The 17,199-nt window shown below is 44.3% G+C and overlaps 1 protein-coding gene across 3 annotated transcripts in view; it reads left to right on the top strand.

The window, feature by feature from the left end:
• Positions 1-16,905, top strand: part of MAPK8IP1 (mitogen-activated protein kinase 8 interacting protein 1) — a 499,492-nt gene extending 482,587 nt beyond the window's left edge. For all 3 annotated transcript variants that reach the window (XM_069623253.1, XM_069623252.1, XM_069623254.1), the window contains exons 11-12: positions 362-460; positions 14,180-16,905. In XM_069623253.1, coding sequence (XP_069479354.1) covers positions 362-460; positions 14,180-14,252 — 172 coding nt within the window. In that variant the 3' untranslated portion in view covers positions 14,253-16,905. The remainder of the gene's footprint in view (positions 1-361; positions 461-14,179) is intronic.
• The last annotated feature ends 294 nt before the right edge of the window (positions 16,906-17,199 follow it).

Here is a 17,199-nt window from a genome sequence, read left to right as displayed (position 1 = left end):
CATACCCCAGTCCCTGCTGCTGTGACCGCCCCAGAACCTCAGCAGCTCTGACAGCCCCAGGGCCACACATTCTGAAACTTTGAAGAAGACAACTTCTCTTCTTGTGACTCCTTCACCTTATTTGGACTTTCATATCCTGGCTCAGATTCTTCACCTTTTCTCCTCGCTACTTATCAATACTGCTATTCTCCACTCTCCCTTTTTCTCATGTTATTCCTTCTGTTGGGTCTCCTTTTCATTTCTCAGCATCTTCTCATACTTCCTGTTTGTCAAGGCCCCTCTAATTCTCATGACCGTTTTCTTCTCAGGATCTCCTATCTCAACCCTATCCTTTCTCATGATGTTTCATCTTATCTTTCAGATATTTTGGGTTCATCACCAAACATCCAGCTGATCACCGCTTTGCCTGCCACGTCTTTGTCTCTGAAGAATCCACCAAACCTCTTGCGGAGTCCGTTGGGTATGTGACACAAATTCCAGCTGCCCTCTTATGTGCTATGGAGTAAACCATGCCCCAGCTTGTGTCCAGGTGTGCACGTCCCATCATGTACCATGCGTTGAACCTATTATGTGCTATTGGTTACATTGTGCCATCGTGCTGCAGGGATGAACCAGTATCGCGTGTAAGACGGGCACTGCTCTGTTCTAGGTAACAGGGTGATTACCCCAAACCTGGTCATCCCTAAACCCTCTTCGGCCACAGATATGAAACCCTTAATCTAACATCAAATAAGGAGTGTGGGCAGAACACATGTCTTGCTTTTTGGTACCGAACCTGAACACTTAGGTGGCACTCTGAAAGATGAATGAGCGGGCCTAGGTTATGGCACATTATATAGAAGTCATCACAATAAATGACCAGTCCTTTAGCAGGCTGTTATAGAAATATTAACTTATCGTTACATAACTAGTCGCAATTTGACTTTAGCTAAACTAACAATGACAATAGGCAGTCTAATAGGCCAGTAGATGTGTTCTTATACCAAAAGCAAACATAGGTTTAGTATGAAAAGTGCATAGTGGTGGAGAATTATATAAGTCATAGAAGAAACTCTAGCCAAGCAGACGACTAAGCCTTCTTGACAGCAATATTTATTTTAACACCATTAAGTAAGAACACATATGCATACATAAGCAATGCGAACAAAGCAAATTGACAATGTAACCATGTAAACCTTCTGGAAAAGCTATTCTTATCAAAAGTCACAAAGTGAAAGAGAGAGACAGAAAGAAAGAGAAAAGAACAAAACATGTATCAATGTCATGCCTGTCACCCACCCATCCGGATACTATTGTAGAAACAGCAATGCAACCAGATCAATGACGACACCCTTCAGGTGGCATTCCAATTATACACAATTCATGAAGCAATTAGTTAACTCATCGTTTAGCCATAGGAACCCAGGAACAGGCCCCAGAGATCATTACGTGTGTCAGATTCTCCTCTGTATTTAAAAATCGCCTTCTCATACGTGGACACAGTCAGCAGTTTCTCCACCCAGTCATCTATGGTGAAGCAGTTGGGGGATTTCCACGCACATAGGATCATTTGTTTTGCGAGCATGCAGCCTCTCAATGCCTACATTTTCTTTGGAAATGACAGGACTTTTATTAGGGTGACATCCCCAAGAATCAGAAGTGTAGCCTTTCTCGGGATTGAACACTGCAGCACCAGTTCCATCCGCTCACACACTCCCTCCCGGAAATCTCTGGTTTTGGTGCAAAATCAAAGCAGGTGACTCAAAGTGCTTACTGATCAGCTGCACTCCCAGCATTAGTCATTATCTGAGAGACTAAGCCTTCTTACAGTATTTGGGATCTGTGTTGTGTATTGCTACAGTGAGCTGGCTTGATATTGTACCAAGGCTGGGGGAGATTGCAGACCAGATGCTAAGAGTCTACAAAGCAAAACTTGCATTGGAAAAAAAGCACATTTACTTGAATAGTTTTAGGTCCTTTGTTGGACTTTGCTGCGGTACTGCACCATCTTGGCCAATGGTTTGAAAAGAATGTACATGAAATGAGGACCATGCACGAGTATCCCCAAGGATCTCCTTAGGGCAGAGTTCTATACCTGTGGAACCTAACAAATGGAGTCTGTTACAATTGCTTTGTCAAGTGGATGGCCGTGGAGCACAAATGGTGCTTCTGAGTTGCTGCAATGGCACCCGCCACTGGTTGGTAGTACCAAATCCTCGTTATCCCTACATATTATCCCCATCAAAAATGTTGCCGTACATATGGTCGTTTGTCTCACCATAGCTGATATTTTTGTGGGGGTAATTTGTGGGAGCGGGGGTTATGGGGTGCCCCTCGCACATTTAAAAATAATGCAGCGGTTGCTGGGGTATCCCCCGCAGGGTCCATGGCTCAATATCACCACAAAAATATGGCAATATTTTTGTATCGCAATATTTTTGCGGGGATATTAACACATGGAACCCAAATCCTCACAAGCCACATGTCCAATGTGGATGGTTTCAAGGCCATGCTTTAGGCAGGAGAGTGAGAATTTCTCCCTCTGGCATCACAATGAGACACGGTCCCAAGAACACATGACCGTCGACCTTCTACAGCATAACCATTTGCACAGAGGGGACATTTTTGAGGATTTTCTCAGGACGGAACTTCGAAGGGGTGCTAAGACTGAGACACAATATTTCTTGCTTGGAGTAGATGCAAGAATGTTTCGAGATCAGGACGGGATTCATAGGAAGCACAGTATCTGGTGATGGAAGAGAATGGACGGGCCAAATAATGTATTTATTTATTTTATTGTTCATTTATAACAGGCTAAATACCAGGAGTGGTTTGTAAGCACAGGATTGGGATTCGAAACTGTGTTGCACTGTATTGTCTTGCTTCCAAGACAAATGTGTTGCCCCTGACTTATCCTTCCTAAGCAGCCAGAGGAGTATTTTGAAGATCATAGGATCATGATCGGAGAGCTAGTCTCTCCTCTACAATGTGGGTGCTGCCCAACCAATGCCAGTGGAAAGATCATTCCATCCTTACCTCCTGTCACTGCAGTAGTCAACACAGTCCAGTCAAGTGTTGTTTTCAAAAAGGCAATATCACTTAAGCAGCCATATAAACAAGCCATTACTCTGACAGGAAATATTGCAATTTACGGGGGGATTGTTTCAAATGGGAACATACCCACTCCAATAAAAGGGGTAATTGTTCATTCAGGTCTATTACAGATGAGAGATTTTCCAGCTTAATACTTAGAAATAAAAGGTCTCTCCCCCAGTGTACTCCCTCAACCGGTAATCTCTTGTAGCAGCCGCTGCTGCGGAGACCTTCATGTGACACGTCTTACAACAATGACCTGAATGTGTTCTCCGATGGATTTGCACCAAAAAATATATGCCTAGTTCCCAAAGGGCATCAAAGGCTGTCTTTAACCCCTTTGAATAAATCAGAGGACATTTCTGTGCATTTTAATACACAGCCTATATTCAGAAATAGGATGCACTTCAGAATATGCAGAACATAAAAGCATTCCCCTACACCTGTTTGGAACTGGCACAGGGCATGCACATAATGCTGGTGTTCTTAGTATTTCTAGCCCTGATAAAGGGACAAAAATTATAAATCTTTTTGCATTTTACATTTATGGGCCGTTTATGGGCCTGTCACAGTGAAAAGTGCCCCTGCCACCGACCTGCCGTTGCTAGGGGCCTGCAATGCATTAGTGTTGGGAGAATGCATGCAAGGATTCTGGCCCGCACATTTTCCCCACCATCTGAAATGCACTGGTCACGTTTGAGAATAAGGTGACCTGTGCATTTTGTGTGTGTTCTTGTGAATCTGGCCTCCTTAAGTGTGCATACACCAAATCGATCCTTTCATTGGCTGATTTTTTGATTGGCTCATGGGTGGAGTTGGTCGTATCAGGATTAGCGGTTTCTGGTGTGGATCTGTTCTTTCTTGTTTCTCCAAATTGCTTTATGGTCTCATTTGACCTGGATTTTGCATTTGAGATTATCGCTATCAGATTTAGATTCAAGCGAACAAATTTTAGTTTTATCCCTTGGCCTATCTGGTCTGCCAGCTCTTTGTCGAGCTATTTGTTTTAGCATTTTAATACAGATGTATTCGTGTTTTGTTTGAGTAGGGCTACAACCTCGAGTGTCAAAGTAATGTTTGAGAAGAGTGACTCAGTCAGCTTCTGTGTCGAAAGTTTCTTTGTCCCATCCAGGGAGTACTGTATTGCACAGACAAAGGATTCTGGGGGATGGCGCTCCAGGATCGCACACATGTTATGAGTAGAGTGGGTATATGTGAGTTTGATTGATTGTAGTTTTGGATATCAATGATTCCTTTCACTAGTCTGCGGCCTGACCAATAATCTGTACATAGACATGGGTCAGCGCTTGATTGGTTTGGTGAATCCAAGGCTGTTTGTTTCTATTTTGGGGGGTTTGGGCTTGTCTGTTATGTGTCGTCCAACTAGCTGTTTCGCTTGCCCCTAACAATGGTTATCTTAGTTGGTGATGTTCATAACCAGGTATATGCACTCTTAGAGGAATTTGGGTCAGTCTCCCAGGGGTCTCTACGCTTCTAGGTTGACGGCCGTGGTGTTAGCATTGACAGAACACTTGGTAAGCAGATCTTCACATGAGGAGTAGCTTGTAGGTATGATTTTGCAATTGACTTTGCCCAAACTCAGTGTAATCCCACCCTAGTCAAAATGAAAGGCATTCCTATTAATTGACTAAGCAATCAAACTGCTTCCAAAATACCTTAATTAAGCATTTACTAAGCATCATGAAAGCACGAATATGGCACTAGAAATGGAAATTAGCTAAATAAACTGTCACTAGACATTTTCAAAACTGTTTACTCAATGCTTCGAAAATAAAATGAACTAGTTATAGAAAAGAAGTGCTCCTCGCCGCGTGGTAACCGTTATCTAACGATTCCAACTGCTTGATACGTGTTTGAGAAATATTAAGCAGCATTTCTCTTTGCGAGGTCATCATTAGCAACTCTGGCAAAGTCCAAGTTTAATAATGTCAGTGTGCTCCTAATTTACACTTTGCAAATATGTTCCGAGTGTCACTACCCAGGTAGGTTCCAGTTTGCCCAATCCTACCATATTAACAATTTGAAAATGCTAGCATTTTCCCGTTTTACACAGAAATCCTGTGAACACAGTTCAATATATTTCCAGTGTTTACAATAACAATACCAATGTATTTCCAATATAAATAACTCTAGATGATTCCTTTTGACCAATTGTATGTTTTCACAGGGTATCCGGCTGCCACCTGTTCACTTTGGAAATCCCAGCCCTGGCAGGTTCCCAGTTTTCAGTATATGTCCAGTCAGCAGAATCCCTGTATACTCATAATTAAGTATTCTCAATGCTAGCATATTCCCAGTCTGACGATCCCAGTTTATTCCAAGAATCGGCAAAACCCATGATACAGCCGTGTGGCAATTTCCCTGTACACCCAGTTGTAGTGTGCAAAATTTCAGTTTGACAATTCTTCCTAGTTTAACTAGAACCCCAGTCTATTCTTCGTTAACACTCCCAGTTTGGTAATTATGAGAATTCTGACAGTTTGCACAAACTTAGCTTATTCCACCCTTGTTCACCCTAGCATAGTCCCAGTGTTTACAACCCTGTTATGGTGGTGCAAGCTTGCTCCTTTCCTTTGCGTGTGGTGCAAGCCATTCTTCTTTTCCTGTATTTCTGCTAAAGTTAGAGCAATTAATAGTTGTATCTCCAGTTGTCTGGACGAGAGTAACTCAATCCTGGATCCTTCAGAGCGTATGCCCTTTTGGTGATACTTTTCTTGTCTATGTCTAGATAAAAGCATCACAAGGAAGGCCTTGTGTCTGGTCTATAGGGCTTAAAGTCTCAGCATCTCCCCTTTCTTGTTGCTAAATGTAGTGTGTTTGGCCTTGTCTAATCTCCGTGCTGTCCGGTCTGTCGCCTCACTCGGCTATTTGTCTGGCCTGTTTTGTTTAGTCTTGTGGTACGCTTTACCTTCTTCATTTTGCTCTTTCCCAATCTCTCCTTCTTGCTGGAAGCTGCACAAACTTTTGATCAACCCTGGTAGTTTAGGCTTGCAACATCATGTCTGTGACCTGTGTGCGAACACTGTTGTTGCACCTTAAGGCCAGCAATTGCCAGAGCAGTACCTCACAAAATAAATAGAACTGTTTCCTTTTTCGCAATCCCAGTCTACTCCCAATTGTCCCAATCTCATGATGCGCTGAGGATGCCAATCCCAGTGCTTATAACCCTGGCAGATTCCCAAACCAGTTTCATTTTCCCATTATGCTCCCAGTTTAACAGCCCAAGTAGATTTTCATTTTGCAGAATTATAGGTTATACAATCCCAGTATATTCCCAGTTTGCACACTACCACAAGTGGACTTCAAGTTTGGCACTCCACGTATAGCCTGTATACTCGGTTTGTATTACCAATTTCATAATTCCAATAACATCCTTGTTAGTCAACACTGCTATGCTGCACTTTATAAAATCACAGTATATTCTCCAATTTGCACTAGCCCTGTATACAGGGGAAACATTCCAAAACACTCGCATTCATTTTGACTTCTCCTTTTTGCACAGTCTCCTTATATTCCCGGTGTGATTGACCATCCAAGCACATTCCCAGATTGTCCAACTCTAATATATTCCCAGTTTTACAATACCAGATTCCACATGTCTGGAGAACACTTAGTTTGGTCGTACTGGATGTTTACTGGTATTGTGCAAACACAGCATATTTCCGGTAGTCCGATCCCTGTATGCTTCCAGTTTATTAACCTGTGCCCAGTTATACATCCTCTGTGTATTTCCGGTTTTCATTATACCAGGATATTTCTAGTTTGACAATCCTCAGTGTACGGTATTTTGTGAACCCCAGTAAATTCCCCCAGTAAATTCCCAGTTTGTATAATCCATGTATATTCCTCATTTGCACAATTCAAATGTTTGCTATTTTTTTCCAATCCTGTTTGTAGAATCCCAGTGCAAACCCAATAGCCTTTTTGCACAATTACAGTAAATACCATTTTGCAAATGTCCATTCTGGCCAATCAAATCATAATACCACTTTGGCATCCTTGGTATAGTTAGAATTCGCCCTATGCCAGTGTAATCTATATTTTGAAATCAAGTATTTTCACACTTCATGTGTATCCCCCCAACTTGGAATTACATGATTCTATTATACTCTTTCCCACTGTCATAGAATTCCAGTTTACCGCCTTCTTGATAATCCCAGTTTGCAAATTCCTATTGCATACCCCATTATACAAAATTGCAGCAGTTTATTTCAAGTTTGGCACACCCCAAAATATCACTATTTTGACAACCCTACTCTTCTCAACTTGAACATTACTAGTGAACCTCCGATTTCACAGCACAGCTTAACTGCAATGAAAAAATCCGTTTGAAAATCCCTTGCTTGTTTAGCTGAAAATGAAGACACGAGCTATAGTTAGACCTCAAGACACATAATGTCAGGCAGCGTGATGAAGCTCAGAATCCATCACACTGAGACACAGCCTCCCTCCTACAATGGAAAAAGAGGGCCCAGGACAGCATAAGGTGGCAACAGCTATGGCGTTGGCACCTACAAATATATCGAACATGAACAATGCTCACATCCTGGAGCAGGTCTCCTCCAACCAAAAGGGCCCAATATACTGATATCCTTCCAGGGATACAGTGGAAGTTCCCTTCACAGCCATCTCAACAACCTTGGCAATGCTGAATGCTTGGTAGATGTTAACAAGTACCGGGGGTAGTTCTACAGGAGAAGCTACCCATAGGAAATAGCGATACCGCTGCATACCCCCTGACTTCTGTACCCTTGTGGAGGGCCAATTCATGAATAACTCAGGTCATTGTCATCTCAGTCAAGTGGGTATGACAGACTATGAAATGCATGTACAGCAAAGACTTCGAAAGCCGATCTCAAAAATATCCAGCAAACCAAAAAAGGAGATGGTCTTCCACTTTTACTGGAAGAGGTCAAGGCATTGTTAAAATAGCCATAATCGGATTTCCTATGCCAAAGAATGGCAAGGAGGTGTACCTTTCTGTTCCAAAGAAAAAGCAGGATTACGCTCATTTTAAGACTTGTGCAAAGGGAACAGACACAGCACAATGCAAAAGAAAAGTTGAAAATGACCAAGTTGAAATATGTTGTACCTGTACCTGTACTACAGGAAAAGTGCATCCTTGCAACAATGCACCTAAAAGCTGAGTTCTTTCATATCCCAATGCACAGGCATCGCAAGAGGTTCCACTGTGACAGGCGATGACCATTGTATCGATGTGCTGGAATTGCAAATAGCGGGATAAGCACCCAACGAGTTTTGCAAACACAAGACAGCCTGAATAAAAATGGGCGGAACTGCATCAAGCAAGCGTCAACTGCATCCCAGAGAGCCAACGGAAGCATGGGCAATCTTGAATGGGGTATGTGAAGAAAAGCACTTGGAGCAAACTGAAACCTCTCAGAGTTTACAAATCACAAGGACCCTTCCCCTCACCAATCGGTGTTTCAAAAAGAGATGACGTTGAACTGGACATCGCACGGGGAATACACCACGGATCCGTTGGCGAAGATCATTTGCACATGTTTCTCCATCACTACCACTAATAATACAAATCAAAGTGGGCCAGACAGTGAGCAGTGAGCACAATGCTTATTGCTCCGACATGGGCTTCAAGACATCCATGATTCTCCCACGTGCTGGAGATGCCTGTGGTTCGATTCAGGATGATTCACTTGTATTTATTGTTTTATTTATTGTTCACTTGTTGGGCACTTATACAGGAAGCAAATACTGTTTCAAAGCACCCACAGGCCAACAGGGAGGTAACAGAGGATGATAGAAAATGAAATTTGAACAATTTTAAATATTTAAATACAACAATGTAAGAAGAGACAATGGGGAGGGGAAGACAAACCTAATATGCCTATTGAGTGTTCAGAACGTGCAAGTGCAGAGGGGAGAGGGGTATGGGATAGGTGCAGTGGTGCTCATGGAGAGCAGCAGGTGAAATGCTATGAAGAACAATAAGTGCAACCTCCAGTGGTAGAGGGTGATTCGAGGCAAGTGCAGAGGATAGACAGCAGCAGGGATGATAAGATGTGGGAGGTCAGGGCCCCGAGGAAGCATAAGGCCCTTGCACACCAATGAAGCTGCTGTGCGATTAGCAGGGGAGAGAGGGAGGGAAGGAAGAGGTAAAGCATCAGGTCTTGAGGCTTTTACAGAACTTAAGGAGGTCCTGCTCAAACGAAGAGGGAGGGGGAGGCTGTTCCAAAGAAGGGAGCCCGCTGAGGAAAGCGCTCAACCTCCTGCCCTCTGTTTAGCAAACCGCTTTACACACAAGGAGTTGGTGCCTGAGGAATGCAGGTGTCTAGAGGGGGAATATTTAGTCAGAAAGAGTTGCAGATAGAGTGGTCCCTGGCCCCAGACAGCCTTGTGGATGATGCAGATGGATTTGAATTTGATTCGTTCTGCAATCGAGAGCCAGTGAAGACTTTGTAGGACAGGAGAGATGGGGTCCCTGGGATTGAGGCCAAGGATATGTCTTGCTGCCCTATTCTGGATTAGCTGGAGGGATCGCAGGGTGGACAAAGGTAGATTAAGGAGGAGGCTATTGCAATAGTCAAGCCTAGAGTGAACTCGAGCCCAGGTAACATTGAGTCTCTGGGGGAAGGTATGGAAAGTTAGAATTCCTTTCAGAAGGAAAAGCTGAAATTGGCACTTCTTGACAATGTCCTCAGTATAAAGGAGGAAGGAGAGAGAGGAGTTGAAGCTGACTCCAAGGGTTCTGGCTACCGTAGAGGGAGCAGGGGGAGAGCCCATGGAAGAAGGCCAGAGTGCAGGGAAGAAGTTGGGTGCCAGGGTCCCAATAGGGAGGATCTCTGTTTTGCTGGCATTGAGGCAGAGATCATAAGAAGTACACCAGGCCTGCATGGCGTAGAGGCAGTTGGGGATGATGGAGGGTGCAAGGGTGTCTGTAGGAAGTTTGAAGAAGAGTTGTGTCTCATCAGAATAGCCCTGGAAGTTGGGGGAGAAGGAGGAAATGAGGCATGCCATAGAGTAAGTTAGATGTTAAAGAGCCAAGGTAAAATAATGGAGCCCTGGGGTATGCCAGAGGTGGAGAAGGAAGTGGGGGGCAGGGGGAGAAGGTGCCCAGTATGACTTTGGAAGAGCGGTTAGTTAGGAAGGAGGTAAGCCAGTCCAGTACCCACTCAGAGATACTAAGGGTGTCATGGAGCCTTTTTATGAGGATGGAGTGGTTCACTGTGACAAATGCAGAAGAGAGATCAAGGAGGATGAGGACAGCAGGGGCGTTGGAATCAAGGGCTGTGAGCAGCTCTTCACGGTCTTCAGAAGAGAAGTTTCTGTGCCTCTGGATGCTCGGAATCCAGATTGATGGTCGTGGAGATCTCCAACAAGTTCAGTGTGGGAGTTAAGCTGGGGCAGGGCCAGCTTCTCAAGCAGTTTCCCCAGAAAAGAATCTGCTCTCTTGTCAATGTGTGGAGAGCAATCTCTCATCCAGAGCACAAAACGCTGTATTTAGCAACTTTAGTCTGGAAGTCTTCTACTTTGGCTATTTCAATGTATCTCCTGAACCCATGAACATGCTTAGAGAAACGTGAAGGCCAAACACCAGTGCCTATTATTCTGCTAAAGGGAGAACATTTCTGGTCTTGTGTTTGGAAAAAAAACATGGTTACAGACAATAGTGAGACGTGTTAATATATTGGTTGCACTTGAAAGCAAACTAGCAGATAATCTCATCATAGTACATTTAGTAGCACTTGCTTCATAACTGAAACGTGAACAAACCCTTTCTTTGATCACGAAGGGTATCCAAGATACAAGGGAGTCACCTGGAAAAAGGTTGCCAGGGGGCGACATTTCTGCAAATTTGCACTTGCAAGAATATCAAGGACTTTCCCCAAATATTCTAGGACTGGAGTATATAATAGTAGTTAATATCCATCCTAGAATATGTGGGGGAAGGCTTGTAGGGGTGCAGGGAAAACAATTGCCTATCTGGCCACTTTATCAGGTAGTTGTCACGAAAATTACCTTTCTCATCGTCATTATAATTAATAATTGTTCTTTTATAACATGCTTAATACCAGTGAGAGGTTTCTAAGCGATCGGGATTCAAACCTGTGTTGAGATTCGTTGTCTTGCTTCCAAGACAAACTCGTTGCACCTGAGCTATCCTTCCTCCCCATTGCTTCTTTAAGAAGAGTGACTGAGTTGCAAGTGCAGCTTGGTGGAAACCTTTTGTTCTTTTGTACAAATGCAACAATATGGTAGTACTGCAGACAAAAACAATACAGTGTCACCTTTTCATATAAGCAATAGTGAAAACAATTACAAAATAAAATAAACAATAGTGAGCACCTTTCTTTGAAACTGCAGCAACTATTGCAGAATAATTATTTCTTAATGTGGCTGTAAGAAGCCAGGAATGCACTAAAAAGACAAGGCAAACAATTTTATGAAAACACAAAAATCTTTGTAGCTCTTTGATCATCATCCACATAAGGGAAAAATGATTTGGTCAATACATTGTACAATGTCACAAGAGCATAACCCATATGTAAAAAAGCTACAACAATCTCCTTTTGAGGAAATGTTCATTTACCGGTATAGCAAGATCTGCAACATAAATGTTCAGTACGCACTGTCAAAAGATGCTTTGTATAGGCATTGTGACGATTCAAGGGAACCCGTCACTTCTCCTCATGGGGAAGCCCTCATCTGTGATTCTAGGGAGGTGAGGCTGCTACCCAATTGTCCCCCAAATGTTTGTCAAAGGCGGGACCTCACCGGGAGGGACTCCCCTCATGGGGATATGGACTCCCATTCCATGAAGGAGCTCCCTGACTGAATTTTCCCTTCGGGCGAAGTCCTTATCAGAACTCCTTGAAACACTACTGTCTATTAGGGTAAGGCTGCCTTTGTCTTTGATCCACAAATCAATCTGACCCAGAAAACGAAGGACAAGAGAGGTCTGCAGAATAATAACAGACTGCTTGGATATATTACTGAGAAGAATTGGCCCCAAGGAGGCAGGAATATTATCTCAAACACTGATCATAGTACTGAGGAGAGTTGGCCTCAAGAAGGTCTAAAGATCATTTCAACAAAAACAAAGAAGGACTTGACTGCTGCGCTGGGGAGGATCCAGCCCTAGGAAATAAAGAGGGAGAAGGAACTAGGGGGAAGAAAGACAAGCCAGCGTGAAGCCAGCACAGCAAGTTCGAACCTGGGAATGTTAAAAAGCTGCAAGCACGCTAACCCTCAGTGGTAGGGATGCAGAGGAATGGTGAGCGGAGCACGATGTCGGAAGGCAAGCTCCTGACAAACCGAAAGGGACAGAAAGAAATCAGCGGTGGTGTGTTCTCGAGGAGGTGGACCATGTGGTCCTGCAACTGCACCCGACCCGTGTGGTCTAAGTCTCAGTGGAGACGCTGAAGTTATTCAAGTCAGCCCAACTCCGCAGGAAGAACCAGGGACGCAGTCCCGACACAATCCAGGTAACAGGAGCAGCGGGAGACCCAGTAGGGGTTCAGGAGAAATACAGAGTCCAGAGAAGCTTGGGAGTGATCTTCCTCATCATAGTCAAAGGTAACCTCGTCACAGTAGTGATACCCAGAGACTCAAGAGCCAAGAGAAGCTCAGGAGTCATCTCCCTTGTCTCAGTAGTTATACTCGGAGCCAAGAGAAACCCGTAAGTAATCTCCCTCATCGCAGTAGTGATACCCATAGAATCAAGTGTGAATATAAGCTCGGGAGTCACCTCCCTCGCCACATTAGTGATACCCAGAGAACCAAGAGTCAAGTGAAGCTCAGGAGTCATCTCCTTCATCACAGTGGGATACTCTGAGGGCCAATAATCAAGTGAAGCTCAGGAGTAATCTTCCTCATCACAGTAGTGAGAATGGGAGAACTAAAAGCCAAGAGAACCTTGGGAGTAATCTCCCTCGTCATAGTAGGGATATTCCAGGATTCAAGAATCAGGAGTGCATCAGGAGGAGTCTCCCTCACCACAGTGATAATCCATGTAGACTTAAAGAGGGGATTAAACCGCAAGAGCTGTCTGTAGGTAATCTTCAGAACATCATAAGACTGAGAAAAATTGCTAACTGTAAAGCAGGTTTTCAAAACCCCTGGGAAAGGCTAAAGAGACTTTTGAGGACTATTGCTAAAGAATATCCAAATACGGCTCTCGAGGCTGTAAAGGCTGGGTCAGGAGAAGGGCGTCCTTCTCCTGACCACGCCTTCTTTGTTGAATCAGAAGCCAAAGCAAAGGATTGCTGAAAAAAAAGAGATAAACACTGACCCGGTTTACTATTCTTCATTTGTATGCTAAACCTTTTGTGTAGACTAGTGGTAGGGTAAGAGTAGGTTTTGGACAGAGGGCAGACACTTTTTAGTTATGATATGATATGGCATTTGTAACGCGCCTATACAATGAATAAACATCCTGACGATGAGCACCCGAGTTATTAGTTTAGGTAGGGATAATCCTTCAGAGGGAGAGGTAGGTTCTTTTCTTCAAAACTTAATAAAGCTTTGTTGAAACATGGCACCCTTTGTCCTCACTCCACCTCACCACAGTATGTACTCAAGACAAGATTATTTACTGGGTCAATCAAGTCTTGGTAATTTGTTTGCTGTTGTCCATCCTATGCATTTGCCTCAGCTCACTCTCCACCACTGGTGGTTATACTTATTTTTCTTCATAGCACTTCACCTGCTGCTCTCCATGAGCATCACTGCACCTATCCCATACCCCTCTCCCCTCTGCACTTGCACGTTCTGAACACCCACAAGGCATAGTAGGTTAGTCTTCCCCTCCCCATTGTCTCTTCTTATATTTTTGTATTTAATTATTTAACATTGTTGTAATTTCATTTTCTATCATCCGCTGTCCTCTCCCAGTTGCCCATGTGGTGTGTTTGTGTGTGGATATATATATTTATATAGGGATTTGAGTTGTTCAGTTACCAATTCCCACAGTGACGCCAGGCCAAACCCAATCATTTATGGATAGAGGGCTACATTACCAGATTTAAAATGTCTCCAAGTGTGGTGAGACAGCAAGGCTACAAATACGCCATCAATCTTAACATTTATTTTCCTCTTTTCCTTCCAGACACGCCTTCCAGCTCTTCTACAAGGAGTTTGTGGAGTACACCTGTCCCACAGAAGACATATACCTGGAGTAGGCGGAAGAGAGACGGCAGGGGCACGAGACTCCTGTCCATGTATATACCATGTGATGTGTTCCAGTGGCTGGCCGTGCATGGACAGAGAAGCTTTTAGAGCGAAGATAAACTGAGGTTGAGCGTTCGGAACATGGGGAGTGGAGAGGGACTCTCTGAATGTCAGTGGAATCACCCTCTGCGATTTACTGTGGTGCTCTTCCCTGTGATGCGTGTTGGGGTGAAGTTGTGGGTGTGATGTGAGAATGCAGTTAAGGACAATTTGCTGATTGATTTTCTAATCGCCTGTATAAAGAGGGGAACCATGTATTTCCACTGGATTGAAGGTGGTTAAAAGAGAAATATAGAAATATTACAGAAGAAATTATTTATGGTGTTTGGCGGGTTTGGGAGCAGAGTGCTGGTCCAGGCTGTCTCCCTTTATTGAATGGAGAGTGTTTTCAAGTGTGGCCTGGATTGTGCATACTCATGGCAGTGTCAGCGACCATAGCCTGGAAAGTGTCATTACTGTGGATGTGGTCTAGATTGTATACACTGACGGTGGTCTAGAACATTTTACAGTTGCCTAAATTGTCACAAGCTTGATCTAGTACTGAGGTCTGGATTACATACACTGGATTATGGTCACACCACTGTGCTAATGAAGGCCTCTGGACTGCAGCCATGGCCTAAACTACATGCACTGAATGATGCAATGGCCACACTGTAGCCGTGGTCTAGATTGTATGCTCGGAAGCTAGTCTTGGTGCTTCCGCTGTGAATTGTGTGATGGTGTGAAAGAGTGAGTAGAATCTGAAGACCGGTGTCCCAGTCAGACACACTGCGGAACTAATTGCACTCGGTAGAACACTGAATCTAGGAGTGAGCTGTGTTAAGACCAACACTTTGATAATAAGAGTTGCAGTGAAGAGGGGAGGGCACTACCATGGGAGGAGAGCCATGCTAGTAAATAGGAGAGTGCTCAGTGAGAGGGACCAAAGGATGAGCGTATCAGGAGAGGATACATGTGCACAATGGAAGTCTACTAACGATAAAGGGGTCTCAGGGAATGAGAGAATAGGGGGGGAGTGTGTGAAGGAGCTCGAGAGGTTCATTTGAACCATCCAAGCCTGAGCCTCTCAGAGAGAGAGATTGCCCTATCCTTCCACTGCCCCACAATCCACCGGGTCTTTTATTCATGACCACTAGTAAGGGAACCAAGCACAATTTCTACCCCTGGTGGCAAGAGGCATCTCTCGAGCCTGGATGAATGCAGCATATATGTCTCCACAAGACATCACAAGAGGCTGCATCAACATTATGGCACCCAGATCTACTCTGGGATAGACTGGCCAAAGGTCCAACAGGCTGTCTGGGCCTCTTCTCCTCCCTGTGCCACCTAAGTGGGTCCCGGTGGGCATAGCGAACAAACAGCACAGCATTTCCACCATGCCGCCTCGCGAGTTGCTGGAGCCCTTCAAGCGGGTGTTCGAAGGTCATGGATGGTGCCCCGCCAATCAGGATGATTCGCATCACCCAAAGTGCCTGTGCATTGCCCTGTTTGGAGTCACCTTGCGGAGGAGCATTTGTCGGTGCATGTAATGGTGGGTAATGGGGTGTAACGGCTGTTCTAACTTTTTCAGGAGTTCAGGCTTGGATTGCACCTGACGAGTGTCCAACTCACTTTCCTGACCAGAAAGAATTTTTGCGGTTGGTTCATAGACAATTTCTTTTCATACTATTTACTAACAGCGGAGCAGGAATTTATATACCTATTGCAGACGCAGCGATAGTGCCTCTGTAGTTAGTGAGAACTGCGTATTATTGGGCTCAAGTTGTTAACACAAAGAGCCTGATTTACAAAGCGCTTTTCAATGGTATTGTAACATTGTAAAACGAATTTGTAAATCAGACCCAAAAAGTTCAGATTGACACATGATCGTGGCGTTTCAATCAGCGATTCCACGCAAAGGTTCTGTCATTTCAACGCACCCTCCATTTCTGCTGAAATCAGCCTGAATCAGACTGCGTTCCTTTTTTTGTGTAGGTCTGGGGAGGATGACAGCAAAAGATCATACACATTAAGTAAATGAGAGAAGTGTGTTTGCACTGATGCAATATCGCTCATGGCAGCTGCATGGCCTTGTGCCAGTCTGTAATTGTGTGTGTGTGTGTGTGTGTGTGTGAGAGAGATGCATAGTAGCCTAATATACACCTTAGCATACATTATAATTTAATGATCAGCAATGTGCCGCCCGCAGTGGTCGTGTTCTAATTGCTGTACAGAACCTTTACATGGAGCTGCTGACCACAGATCATGACATGCTCATCTGTCCAATATACATGATGTGCATAAATAAGTTATATATACACATGCACACACACTCACTATTTATACACACCTAACAATAGGGTTTTCAGGTAAAAGATGGGTACCTTATGAGGCATGAGTGGGCCAGATCCCAGAAGCTTGACAGAGTTAGAAGAAGGAGCCAGGTGGTGGGGGGTAAAGGATGACAAAAACCCCTCTCCGCCCCACCCCCTCTATTGCATCCTGCCTGTAAAAACAACGTACCCCCACTCGGAGAGGGCTTGGAGAAGCTCTGGAGTTTGATCTGTTACTGGTGATAAAGCGCTATTTATTAAAATGAGCATAAAACAGACTTCATCCCATGCAGCACTGGTGTCCTGTGTCATTTATTTCTGGTCTGGTTCACGTGGGGAGGAGGGGCATTACCAGCCGTGTCCAACTGAGCTCGGCGACCGAGCCCCACCATGGAACTAATGAACGAGGGGGTTATTGTGCTGCCCTGCCAGCTGGGTTGCCTCATGGTCACTTTCCCACACCCACCTTGAGTTGAGATGCTATTCTTTACAAAGCAAGAATCCCCACTACACACCATCCTCCCCCGACACTTCCCACTGCATTCATTCCCATCTTGAGCCTTCGCTTGACATCTACCCTTCCACC

The sequence above is a fragment of the Ambystoma mexicanum genome, chromosome 11 (assembly GCF_040938575.1).
Source record: "Ambystoma mexicanum isolate Mex_15411 chromosome 11, UKY_AmexF1_1, whole genome shotgun sequence".
NCBI lineage: Eukaryota > Metazoa > Chordata > Amphibia > Caudata > Ambystomatidae > Ambystoma > Ambystoma mexicanum.
Note: the sequence above shows the minus strand (reverse complement) of the source record. Positions and strands in the feature narration are given on the sequence as shown.